We start from the raw sequence: 14,501 nt of genomic DNA on the forward strand, positions 1-14,501 counted from the left end.
GCTCTGTATTGATATTCACTCCTCTAGCAGTCAAATAATTTAAATATGGCCACCAATTGACATTTGTCCCATCTGCAAGACAAATTCTTAGAATCTTGTTCTCATTTAGATTTTTTTATTTTATAAAGTATTATTTAATTTACATCTAGGAGAACACCTGGCTCAATCATTAAAAAGATATAAAATTACAAAATGTTCTGGATATATATAATCAAAGATGAACTGAACCTGTTTCTTACCTATCCTCCACCATCTCACACACATACACCATTCACGCCTCATTCAGAACATAAAGGAAATTAAACATTAGGATACAGAAAGCAAAGTGACTTGTTTACATTTAGGTGTTTGGTTAGTTTCAGAATGGAGAGTAGACATGCTTCCCAAAATTTGCAGTCTAGCATGTTTTTATTGAAGTGCAGTGACCCTAGTTAAGATTCCATCAACTTGGCGACATTGTCTTACTTTTGTGCTTCCCGTTTTTTAACTTTTCTGCATTAAGCATGTCTGACTCTACCATCTATCTACATGCACATGGAAAGTACATACTTTAAGTCAATTTCTTAACTAACCAATTTTTACAACATGGTAAGGGAGCAATTTCCCCCATTCTATTTGACGTTCCTTCCATTAATTGCACCGCAGCTATCTCATATGATTTAGTCAACCTATGAACCTGAAATGCAAAATACATCAGAAATGTTACCTAAATTAAGTAAAACTTAAAGATTGAGCATTTATTAAACAGTGATAAGATGATAGACTTGTAAATTTACATAGTCATCAGGATATCTGATACCTATAATTTTAAACATTTTATTTTCCCCCAAAAGATGTATGAACTACAAATAGAAATTAAAGAAAAACCAAGGTGGATGTTACTCTAGAGAGGGGTAATTAACCATTGTGAAATCCAAGCAAAGTAGTAGCCCATTTTAACAAGTAGAAAGCCTTTCCCTTGATCTCCCCCTGCCCTCAGGGACATTATTTACTTAGTCACTTAACTACTGATTTCCTCCTGACTATAGAGTGAATAATTTTATTACAATGTTGCCCAGGAACTCTCAGTTCCACTATATCCTTCGGATAAAAACTGAAATCAAAATGGCCACTAAAATAAATGTTTCTGAGAAAACTGCTTCGCAGTCTAGATCCTATCAATTTCCTATATGAAATTGCAAGAAAATATATGAAAGGAAAAATATTGCCTGTACACAAAACAGACATAGCTGAAATTAACTGAGTCACCCACCATTCATTCAAAGCATAACTGAAAGGGGTTTATAATCAGACATGGCAATTTTTTCCTTTACCTTCAGCATAAGAACAGGATGGACTCTGAGAAATGTGAACTATTATTTATCAGCCAGACTTTACATCAGATGATTTTTCTGAAGGCTTCAGCTTTGCCTCTTTATCCTGCAGCTGTGGATAACGCTATGAAAGAAGGTTTGGCAGACCTTCTATTTCAGCCATGGTTGAAAGAAAATAATAATGTCGTCAATTAGCAGCTAATGCAATGGTTGAATTACTGTGGCTTTTAGAAAACACTGGAATCATTTGCCTGCTTGTGGGTCTGCCCTATACTCTGATAGAAGCAAACAAATGTTCAACTGACATTTTACTAGCTGGAGATTGATGGACAGTGTTTTTCCCATTTCAGAAACATAGGCTTACTTTCTGGTGTCTAGTTTCTTTATCAACAAAATGAGAATGTAACTGATGAACTGTCAAATTAGCAGGCATATAATAGGCATGAAATAAATATTTGTTGAGTGACTTAATTGATAATAGTGATCATCTACTGAATTCAAACCAGATGTGCTGGATACCGTAGCATTCACATTCTCATTTTGAATGTGGAAGGTATAAGGTTAGAAAGTAACGGAAGTGGAATTCAAAGTGTGGGCTTTTCCAGGGGGTACAGTATCACACTGCCTTTCCTATAGATACTATGATAATTAATAAAATTTAAAACACCTCTGTGTAAGAATATGCAGGAGTATAAGGTGAAAAAGACAAACTCAAGAGGTGGTTTCTATGGCTGAAATCTTAGCTCAAGCGTACATTTGCTGGATGGCTTTGAACAGTTTTCCTTCACCCCCCGAGCCTGTTTTCATATCTATAGGATAAGGCTAATAATAGGATCTATCTCATAACCTTGTTATGAAAACTAAACTCGATCAATAATCTGTGTAATGTCCTTAGCACAATACCTGGCATATAATAAGCTCAGCATATAATAGCTGTTAGCTCATATACCTGGGCCTCTTTGACAGCAATTTTGCTCAGTTGCCAGTAGACTGATATATTTTTTCTTAGATAGCCAAACAGCAATGCATATATGTTGGTTGGGAAGACAATCTACTTCATTATAAAAGAAAAAGGAGGAGGAGAAGGAGGAGGAAGGGAGGGAGGGAAGAGGAAAGGAAAGAAACAATCTGAAGACTCCAAAACCATAGCCAAGGTGCATTCAGAAGGACAAGCAATTCCAAGTCCTCATTACTTCTTACTCTAACTGCAGGATTATTGCTACACATTTTATTCCCACCAAAAAATGGATCCCTTCATTCTCTCAGCAAATTGAAGCATATTCATATTTTCAAAAGAACCTTTACTAAATACTAAGAGAAAACAAAAAGAAAGCGATTACAAAAGCTACAAGCTCATGCATGTGTGTGTGTGTGTGTGTGTGTGTGTGTGTGAGATTTACTTTTCTCTGAGCTAATACCTATGGCTTTATTAATTCACTTCCTTAATATGCTTTTTGCTCTCTTCTTGCTATTGTCTGTTTTACACTTTGCATTGTGTGTGGATTTTTATAAAGTACCTAAAATAGTGGCAATAAAAGGGAGTCAGGTACAAAATAAAGATGATAAATGGGTAGATATATAGATGGAAGATAGATAAATGACAGATAATTGGTAGACAAGTGATGGATAATAGATAGATGATAGATAATGGACAGACATAGATACATACATACATACCAGATAAATAATAGAAAATGTGTAGACAATAGATATGGTAGATGAGATGGAAGGAGGGAGGGAGGGAGAGAGAGAGAGAGAAAATAAATAAATAAATAAATAAATAAATAAATAAATAATTGTCCAGAATTTTTGAATCCTTGATAACTACCTCTAGGCAAGAAAGGATAGCATCCTTACCTCCCCGCTTCTTCGCTCCATCTGGTGGGCACCATCTTTTTTCCTGCCACACAGAAGTCCATGAATGGCCTATCTTGCTTTTGTCCCTTGGACTACCATTTCTCAGGGCACTTAGACTGATTCCATGACTTTGCTATTGTGAATACTGCTGCAATAAACATATGAGTGCTGGTGTCTTTTTGACAAAATGATTTATTTCCCCTTGGGTATATACCTAGTGGTGGGATTGCTAGCTCAATGTTCACTCTATTTTTAGTTCTTTGAGAAATCTCCATCCTGTTTTCCATAGGGGTTGGACTAATTCAAATTCTCACCAACAGTTGCAGTTTGTATGTTTTCCCTTTTCTCCGCATCCTCACCAGCATCTGTTATTTTTTGTTTTAAATAATAGCCATTCTGACTGGTGTGAGATGGCATTTCATTGTGGTTTTAATTTTTTCTCTGATGATTAGTGATGTTGAGCATTTGTTCACGTTTGCTGGCTATTTGTATGTTGTCTTTTGGGAAGTATCTGTTCATGCCCTTTGCTCTTTTTTAAATGGGGTTATTTGGTTTTATTTGTTGATTTAAGTTCCTTATAGATTCTGGGTATTAGTACTTTGTCAGATGCATAGTTTGCAAATATTTTCTTTCATTCTGTAGGTTGGCTATTTACTCTGTTGATTGTTTCTTTTGCTATGCAGAAGCTCTTTAGTTTAATTAGTTCCCATTAGTCTATTTTTGTTTTTGTTTCATTTGCTTTAGTCACAAATTATTTGTCTAGGCCAATATCCAGAAGAGTTTTTCCCAGGTTTTCTTGTAGGATTTTTGTATTTTCACATCTTATGTCGTCTTTAATCTATCTTAATTTTTGTATATGGTGAAAAGTAGGAGTCCAGTCTTCTGCATAGGGCCAGTGAGTTTCCCCAACATTATTTATTGAATAGAGCATCCTTTCCCCTTGTTTATTTTTCTTAACATTGTCAAAGATCAGTTGGTTGTAGGTATGTGACTTTATTTCTGGTTTCATTATTATGTTCCATTGATCTATGTGTCTATTTTTGTACAAAAACCATGCTGTTATGGTTACTATAGCCTTATAGTATAGTCTTAAGTCAGATAGTGTGATGCCTCTGGCTTTGTTCTTTTTGCTTAAGATGGCTTTGGCTATTCAAGCTTTTTATTAGTTCCATATGAATATTAGAATTGTTCTTTCTAGGTCTGCAAGAAATAATGTTGGAAATTTGATAGGAATTGCATTGAATCTGTAGATTATTTTGGGCAATGTAATCATTTTAATGACATTTATTCTTCCTATCCATGAGCATGGGATTTTTTTCCATTTTTATATGTCATCTATTATTTATTTCATCAGTGTTTGGTAGTTTTCCTTATAGAGGTCTCTAACCTTCTTGGTTAAATGCATTCCTGGATATTGTGTGTGCACGCATGTGTGTGTGTGTGTGGCAATTTTAAATAAGATTGAGTTCTTGATTTGGTTCTCAGCTTCAGTGTTATTGGCTATAGAAATGCAACTGATGTGGGGGCATTAATTTTGTATCTTGAAACTTTACTGCAGTTGTTTATCAGACATGGTAGTCTTCTGGAGGAGTCTTTAGTATTTTCTAGGTATAGGATGATGTCATTAGTGAATAGAGATAATTTGACTTCCTCTTTTTCCTATTTGAATGCCTTTTTTTCTCTTTCCTGATTGTTCTGTCTAAGATTGGAAGTACTATGTTAAATACAAGTTGTGAGAGTGGACATCCTTGTCTTGTTTCAGTTATTAGGAATAATGCTTCAAGCTTTTGCCCAGTCAGTATGATATTTGCTGTGAGTTTGTCATAGATGGTTTTAATTATTTTGAGATATGTTCTTTTGATGCCTAGTTTTTTGAGGATTTTTATCATGAAGGTGTGTTGCATTTTATCAAATGCTTTTTTATGTATCTGTTGGGAGGATCGTATGGTTTTTGTTTTTAATTCTGTTTATTTGGTGAATCACATTTACTGCTTTGCATATGTTAAACCATCCTTGCATCCCTGGAATAAAACCTACTTGATCACAGTGAGTTATCTTTTTGAAGTGCTGCTGGATTTGGTGTGCAGTATTTTGTTGAGGATTTTTATGTCTGTGTTCATAAGGGATGCTGGCTTGTAGTTTTCGTTTTTGTTGTGTCCTTGCCAAATGTTGGTATCAGTATGATACTAATTTCATAGAATGAGTTAGTGAGAAACAGGAGATTTTTTGATGCAATCATATTTATCTCCTGTATCCCCCTTTATACTTCATAAAAGGCAATCAGAGGCATTCAAGAAATACTTGATTTGGACTGAAAATAAAAACATATCTTGGTCTCATTTATTGGATTTTTTTTTTTTTTTTGAGGCGGAGTCTTGCTGTGTCACCCAGGCTGGAGTGCAGTGGCTGGATCTCAGCTCACTGCAAGCTCCCCCTCCTGGGTTCCCGCCATTCTCCTGCCTCAGCCTCCCAAGTAGCTGGGACTACAGGTGCCCGCCACCTCGCCCGGCTAGTTTTTTGTATTTTTAGTAGAGATGGGGTTTCACTGTGTTCGCCAGGATGGTCTCGATCTCCTGACCTTGTGATCCGCCTGTCTCGGCCTCCCAAAGTGCTGGGATTACAGGCTTGAGCCACTGCGCCCGGCCCATTTATTGGATTTTGAATTACAGAATTTAACAGCTAAATAGATACAGTTAGATTTTCCACATCTTCTTTATCATTTTCCACATTTTTAGCCATTGCTTTATTTAAAATCTTTTAATCTGTATAGGCCATTAATTTATGTTACTATTGAAGAGCTGCCATGTACAATAAACTAAATTTAACAATCTTTGTATCAATTTTTATAGGGATTCAAGGATATTTCTCTTGAGAGGTTTATACATGGTGGAGCCAATGTTACTGGATTCCAGTTGGTAGATTTTAATACACCTATGGTAATCAAACTAATGGATCGCTGGAAGAAACTAGATCAGAGAGAGTATCCAGGATCTGAGACTCCTCCAAAGGTATTTGTTTATTTTTATCTACTGTATTACTGACAGTTTCAAAATTTAAGATGGAAAGTTTATTATACAGTTTTTCCATTAACATTTTGCCAAACATAGTATGGCATGGGAAAAAAGCATTTTGTCTTTATAACTGCCTTGCACATGCACTTAATAATTTCTAAATTTCTGTATTTAAGAGTAGAGTTGCTAGACATTAGCTCAAGCAGTTTACTATTATTATTACAGTACTATACATATGAATTTCTTTGCAGAATTATATATATTTTTTAATTGTTAACTAAATACTTCAAATGTGAAAGAACATCCGTAACTTTTCTTCCACACAGAAATCTTCATGAAGTGATTTGCAATGAGTAGGCAAATTAGGAAATTAGCAGAAATGTAAAATATACAAACTTCTGCAAAAGTTCTCTTTCAAATTAACAGTGAAAAATCTGGTTGTTTTCATTGTTTTCTGACTGATATTGTGAAAGTATGCTATTAATATTTGCTCAGAAAAGGCTGGTAAATTTCTGATCATAAGCATATTTGATCAAACTAAACAGATAGATGACTTTCTTAGACCTCATGTTAAATTATGGCATAATGTTTCTTAAACTCCAACTTAGTGGTTTGAGCCCCTACTGAATAAGGCACCATCATCATCATTTGTTAATCTATTACTAACAGTGTATTCCAGTAAAAAGTTTTATATGTAATTTGGAAATTCAAGCCTAGGAAAAACACGATCTAAGGCTAAAGGGTCTCAGCTCTGCTTCTATTTTCTAATTATAATATTTCATCGTGACTATGTCAATTTCTTCTCAGAAATACTGGAATTTTGCCAGCTCGGCATACCATCTTCACTGCCTTATAAAATAACAGAATTTCAAAACAGAACATTAAATGGATGTCCACTGTGTGTCAAGCACGGTTGTCCAATCCTTTGATTTGACAGATAAATACATGCAAATTATTAAATGGATATGTTAGTTGGCAGTCCTTGAGTCAGGGACCAGATTCATGGAATACACAGGATATAATTATTTTAATGTCTCCTATTGGATTATATCCAACTAGACTTGTCTATGCTATAGCTTTGGCCTCTCTGTTATATAATCGTCTCATCAGTCACAACTCTTGGCATGATGCTAGGCATTCAGTAGCCATTTAATAAGTAAATGCAGTACAATTAGTTCTCATTATTCACAGTAGTTATGTTCTATAAAGTCTCTTTAAATACTGATAAGTAAATATAGAACTATTGCTCCCAGGGGTAATATAGGGTTAAGTTCTGCTAGCCTCTGGTTACAAACTTCTTGTCAACTATTCAGTACATAACCTTGTTTTATGGGTGTTTCTGTTTAAAGAAACCTTATTTAATGTATTGTTGGTAGTACGTGGACATTGAACTCCTGGCCAACAGCACCGTGGCTGATGCCCAAATGAAGCTTATTTAACATGCACATTTTCTCCATAAGGCACATCACAGCCTCCTTGCACTTGGGAACACTAAACAGCACGTCAACACTATGCTTTTGGTCCATATTAAACAGTGAAATCATCAGCAAAAAGCACAAAACTGCAGAAAACATGGCTCTAAATAGAACACAAAAAGGACACTTGTTTACAGTATGAGAGCAGAAACAAGGAAACAGTGTTTCCTTGTTCAGCCACAGCTGGGACCTTGTGTGTTAGTTACTCAAATTTTTCACCACTCTATATAGTTCCACAAATAACCACAAAAGTGTCATAAGTATCGATTTAAGAATCACAAATAAATATTAGCAAGGAGGAAAATTTGAAAATTTAGAAACCACAAATAATGAGGATTGATTATAATTGAAGTGTACTCTGAAGTGTTTAATTTTTCAACCAAGATTAAAAGCATGACTTCTGATCGTGTCACTTCCCTGCTTTAAAAAAATCTCCTGGAATCAAGGTCTTCCATTCTATAGGCCAATCAAGCCTTTACAGTTGCATGACCCTCTATCCGCTTTCTGTTGCTCCAGCCAATGTGAGCTGCCCTGCATTTGCCCACCCTTTATCATTCCCTGTGCACATGCTTTTACCTCAAAAGTCCTCCACCACCATGTCTACCTGTCAAAATCTAACCACCTTCCAAGGCTTTATCTCAAATTCCACTTTCCCTATGAAATCTTTTCTTTTTTTTTTTTTTTTTTTTTTGTAAATGTGATTCCCTCCCGCCTGTACTCTCCATAGTATTTGATTGAGCAATTCTCATCAGGGATTTAATATAATTATTTGCACACTCACTGTTTCACTCCTATAAACTCTCTGGGGCAGTAACCATCAAATACTCATCTTTGTAGTCTTCATGATTCCTAGCTATAGTCTGGTACATTTTTCAAAGAGCTCTCAGATATGATATGAAATTTCATCCTCATAATAACCATAATAGAGAGTCACTATTATCTTGTTTCATTTCATTTTGCTCTGTTTTATACTCCATAGCCAAGAAAATGTGCTTCACATTCCCATAAACCTATGAGTCACAGAATTAAAATTCATCCCAGTTCTTTCTTCTCTAATCCCATACTTATTCTACTGCACCATGATTCTGCCCAATTCTGTCTTGTTATCTATAAATCTTAGTAAATGAAATCATTTCATCATTCTAATCACTTATCAGAGCAGTAAATAACTATAGGGCACTATTTACCCTGCCTAAAAATGAAATGATTAGTAAGAATTTCTAGGTGCCACCTAGAAGTTGTCTGCCCGTAACTGTGGTTCCCTGGATTGTAGTACAGTAAGACACATAGAAAAGAATTACATCCTTTGAAAAAGTAAAACTGATTTAAACTACTGCTTCTTTCCATCTACCAGCTCTATGACCTGTCAAATCCCAGGTCTTTGCCGCTCTGGCTGAATGTCTCCTTTGCTCTGCACCACTCTGTGTGATACCTGCTCTTTTTTCTGGTTCACATATTTCATAAAAATGAATGCACTTTTTAAAACACAGCAAGTGCATTTGCTTTTGGTGCCATCTCTTCTTAGCTTCTTTCTTCCTAAAAAAAAGCAACAATATTTTTCTTTTTTCCTCCTTTGGTCCTCAAGTACTAGCATTGCACTTTTCTCTTGCCCTTTGCGACTTAAGCAAGATTCATTTTATTTCTCATTTTTATTTTCTTGTCTTAACAAAAAAAGATGATTTGATGACTTTCTCTATTCAAAGATGTGTTGGGTTAGGCAAGGGAGGAGGCACATTCATTTTTGGTGTAGCACCTTGCTTGAACACCTTAATTTTCCTCAGCTACCCCATCCCAATAATTGTGAAGGGCATGTCTCTCCAGAAGCTTGTTTTGTCAAGTCCTAGAGGAATATATAGGACATTTACATGGTTCTTTTAAATACTTCTAATACAAGAGTTATATCCTATACTATTGAACAGTTCTTTGTTAGAATTAATGCTCCTTATTTTATCCATGTTTTAGTTTTTCTCTTCCCTGTAATGGTGGCTGCTGTGTCTCACATCCATGTTGCCTAAGTTTACTTTCTTTTTTTTTTTCTGAGACAGGGTCTTTCTCTGTCACTCTGGCTGGAGTGCAGTGGCGTGATCATAGCTCACTGTAGCCTTGACCTCCTAGGCACAAGGAATCCTCCTCCCACCTCAGCCTCCCAAGTAGCTGGGACTATAGGTGCAAACAACCACACCCGGCTAATGTTTTGCGGTTTCTGTAGGGATGGAGTTTGCCCATGTTGCCCAGGCTGCTCTCGAACTCCTAGACTCAAGTGATCCACCCACTTCAACTTCCCAAACTGCTAGGATTACAGGTGCGAGCCACCATGCCTGGCTCTAAGTTTACTTTATACAAATGGAATTTCAAATGATTTTTCTTCATTTGAAAGCACAAAATCAAGGAGATCATCCTTCACTTCCCACAGCACAAACCTACTGCTCATACAGGCATATAAGGTATTAATTATAAGGAACTGACCATATGGAATTTCTAAAGGAGACAATGTAGTCTTTGTCATGATAAGTAGTTAGCAGTTGATACTATTTAGCACAGTGACTAGTACATACACATTTGCTGAATAAGTAGATCTGTCATGCTTCCAGATAATTGTGCCCCATTTCCATGTGTTCAGGAATTTTCTAATAAATGTCTGCCAAAAGCAATCAATCCCATGTTGATTTATTTTTATATTTAGAAAATTACATTTTTATCACAACCTTTCCTCACTTTTTCTCCTAACCTTAATAATCTTTTCTCAGAGGTGGAGGGGAGCTCACTCTTTTCTCAGACAGAAGCAGATGGTCTATCCTTCACATCTCTACTTTGATCCTAGGTTATATCGAAAACTTAACAAAATGACTTTGCCTTCCTATGCACCTTCATTGGGTGTAGTGTGGCAATATCCATTCCTATTTAGCACAGTCACTGATGCATACACATTTGTTGAATAAGTAGATGTTATTTCTGGCATCATATTTCTGAATAACAATAAACAGTTCCACTCATTCTTCTGGGAGACTGAACAAAGATATATACTTCAAGTCCATGAACTTATATTAAATCTCAGGGAACCTTGCTAGGCATTTCAGAGGAGGAAAAGATTAAGAGGCCCAGCCCTCCTGGGGCTCAAGCACAGAAACTGACTACAAGGCAGATTACAAAGCTGCATTAGCCTTTGATACGTTAGCTATTTGTACTAGGACACAACAGAAAGACCTTGCCTAAGGGTCTTTCTTCTACCAACTGATGGAAAACTGTTTTATTAGAATTTTTATTTTTCAGAATGGTTTTTCTCCTTTTTAAGTCAGGATGATAAGATTTGGTATACAGGCTTTATATTAAAGCAAGAATAGAAATTTCTGAAGCTAGAGTCAATTAATTATCAGTAATTTAACCATCCTTCAGATAGAATGGTGCTTTATGTCATAAACTTACAAAGACCCCAGACCATTTCTAGCACTCGATAAGATTTTAACATTTACCATTATATTCATTTTCATTTGATTAGTACACCTCTGCTCTGACTTATGATGGAGTCCTTGTGATGGCTGAAACTTTCCGAAGTCTTAGGAGGCAGAAAATTGATATCTCAAGGAGAGGAAATGCTGGGGATTGTCTGGCAAATCCCGCTGCTCCATGGGGCCAGGGAATTGACATGGAGAGGACACTCAAACAGGTAACTCACAATTTTATTTAAGTTCAGTTCATTTCATGGTCTTCTTTTGGTTGAATGTTCAAAAAACAGACTAATTTATCCAAGCACAAATACGTATTACAATTGCTACTCAAATATATCAAGCCATCATTTTTGGGACATTTCTAGATAAAATACAAGGTAGAATTTTGCTGTTTACATTTTGTGTGGATGCATAGTCAGCATAAGCTAGCTTATGTTTCTGTAATACCCCAAATCGCAGTGACTTAAAACAACAAAGGAGCTTTGCTTACTCAGACATATGCTAGATTAGCAGGGGCACTTGGCTAATTGTAGTCACTCAAGGACATAGACTGGCAGAGCAGTTACCATCTTGAATTCTGCAAAGGGAAATGGATAGTTGGGGGCAGATTTCAAATTGGCAATTAAATTCTGTGGCTTAATAATATCACCTGTCCTGCCTATTTACAACTCACATGTCAGAAAGAGTCGCATGGGCCTAGCTAACCACAAGGTTAGCTAGGGTTCAGGAAGTATAAGCCACTTCCTGAACCACAAGGGGTTCAGGAAGTATAAGCCCACCTGGGTCCCGGGACATTCCAGAACCAGAAATAATGACTACCTCTGGAGATCTTCAAATTGCTTTGTAACTTTGGATTAAGTAGTCAGTTTATTTCAGTCTTTTATAATTATACCAACACTATTTGTTCAAATAATTAAGGTAATATATACATATTTAATGTTACATTTTAAATGTTCTGAAATGTCATGGGTTCAAAACATAGGTAAAAGCAAATTAAAAGGAAATTTGGAATAAAATATATTTCAATATTTTCAAAAATTTCCTTATATGTTTTTGCTTCTTATATCTTAATTTTAATATTAGCAAGGTGAGAATATGATCTGGCATACGTATCAGGGTTATTTAATCCATTTTGTAGGTATACAAATAAAACTGAAAAGTAACCATAAAAAAATTGTCATTCCTATAAAAATACTTTATAATTGACGGAGGATTCTTCTAGTAAAAATGGAAACTTTATAATATTAAAAACAAATAAAACATATTCTTCTTCCAGGAGTATAGCAAAATTGCTTATATATCCCTTTGATATTCCTCTTTCAGATTCTACCCCAATAGCTCAAATACCTAATGGCATTTCAGTTAGTTGGTTATAGTTTATAGTTCCACTTTGTTAAGTAGTTGTAAGCCCAGCAGATGAAGTTGAAATTCCTATAAGTGAAATTGCAAGTGAACACGTGTGGTTTTCTTTTTCACTTAGGTTCGAATTCAAGGGCTGACAGGGAATGTTCAGTTCGACCACTATGGACGTAGAGTCAATTATACAATGGATGTGTTTGAGCTGAAAAGCACAGGACCTAGAAAGGTGAGCCACAATCAAACTGAAAAACAGAATTCTCTGTCTACCTAGTTTGTATGTAACATTTTAAAGGCATACAGAAGAAAGATGGCTGGACACTTCCCTTTTTTGTGAGTACTTACAACTACTTTAGTACTGTCTTTATAATCAATGCTGAGATAAATGTGTGTGTCATATAATTGATATTTAGTAGTGTGCCCAAGCTGAAACAAACTAATTTATACACTGTTTATATCCCTTATCCAAAATGGATGCAATATTTTGGGTGGGGTTAACAAAAGGAATCCCACAAAACAAAATTGGCTCTGCAGAACAGAACATGAAGCAGTAAAGAGACATAAGCACCTCAAGGTAGTCATTTATGAAATTATTAGAGCAAGTACCAAAAAATTACTTCTAACGGGTGAACATATTTAGAATAGGCTGGGTGTTCTTGAAGTAATCAACTAGATAAATTTCAATGAGCAAAAGAGAAAGAAGATGGATGGTAAGATTATTGTTAGGCTGAGAGGGAGAGAAACATCTAAGTTGTTCAGGAAGGTGTTGGTGCTAGGTTCCTGGATTTGGGAAGATAATTCTGCTAGTGGTAAGATGTGAGTAGGTATAGCAGCAGTGTTCCCAGCATTCAAGAGGTACTTTATACAGTGCAACCATACAGCCCCACCACAGTAATTGGTTATAAGTGTTTTGTAGCTAATTCATGTAATTTTTAACATTCCTGTTATCTAGGAACTAGGATGTTCAGGGAAACAGACACTCAAGTTAACCTTATATAAAAGCTGTATTTGGCTGTTTAAAAAAATTTCCAAAATATATTTTTATGCTTGTATGTAATAATGATAACTGCAATTTATGAAATGCCTGCTGTGCCCTAAGCACTGGACTTGGTGCTTTGCATGATTCCATCCTCATGACAAACCTATAATTTGAGTAGTATTATTTCTCTTTATTTCAAATGACAAAATTATGGCCCAATGAGTTATCTTATCCAAAGCCTGTAAGTGAGAAAACATATTTAACTCTTAGTATTTTCTCCCTTACTGATCTACATAGGAAGAGATGATTTCCTGCTGGAGGAAAACAAATAAAGGAAGGCTGCATGGAGGAGGTGGGATTAAAATTGCCAGGATGTTAGAGTTTGGATAGGATGAAATGGAAGGGGCAACAACCTGAAGAAAGGCTTGAAGGCAGGACCATTAAAGTTAAGGTGATACATGGAAAATAGCAAAGGCTTTCCTAATTGCATTTTGCTTCAGACTACAATATGGGTGTGCTTCTATATCTATGAGAAGTTTGGAGCTGCCACGAAAACCATCTCTAGATTTCCATCTTCTTAATGGCATAGCCTGTGTGGAGGCTGCCAGCTAATACATGGTAAGCTGGAGCCTACTTGATCCAGATCAGGAGTGGCAGGAGATGGACAGCAGCCGGGCGGCCCAGCTGCACCTCAGGGCAGGCTCTTCTAAGGAGATTGACTGAAGCAAGGGAAGGAGATGTTAAGAAGAGCCCACTCTACCAGCACACAGCCAGCAACAAAAAAGAGGCAAGCTTTAAGCAGGAGATCCTCTGCTAGCTGGGGAGCAGATAGGATATTCCACAGGCCTCTAAAAATGTTAACAGGTGGACAATGCTAAATGCTAACAGGTGGACAAAGGTAAGACTGGCTCACCTCCTTGCCATACACCAGACCTTGCAAAATTTGCGATTTCAACAGAATCTTTTAAAATGCAAATGACAATTACTTATTTTACAAAACTTTAAGTGCAGAATGTCAAATCATTCTCTATAAGAGAAAGAACAGTGGAAAAAGAAAGCTGGTG

The 14,501-nt window shown here is 36.1% G+C and overlaps 1 protein-coding gene across 6 annotated transcripts in view; it reads left to right on the forward strand.

Moving 5' to 3' along the window:
- The window catches only part of GRIA4 (glutamate ionotropic receptor AMPA type subunit 4), a 384,842-nt gene that overhangs the window by 293,302 nt on the left and 77,039 nt on the right, over positions 1–14,501 (forward strand). For all 6 annotated transcript variants that reach the window (XM_033205053.1, XM_033205052.1, XM_033205056.1 and 3 more), the window contains exons 7-9: positions 6,020–6,178; positions 11,153–11,320; positions 12,583–12,687. In XM_033205053.1, the coding sequence (XP_033060944.1) occupies positions 6,020–6,178; positions 11,153–11,320; positions 12,583–12,687 (432 nt within the window). The remainder of the gene's footprint in view (positions 1–6,019; positions 6,179–11,152; positions 11,321–12,582; positions 12,688–14,501) is intronic.

Source organism: Trachypithecus francoisi, unplaced genomic scaffold, assembly GCF_009764315.1.
Source record: "Trachypithecus francoisi isolate TF-2019V2 unplaced genomic scaffold, Tfra_2.0 Lachesis_group8, whole genome shotgun sequence".
Classification (NCBI taxonomy): Eukaryota; Metazoa; Chordata; class Mammalia; order Primates; family Cercopithecidae; genus Trachypithecus; species Trachypithecus francoisi.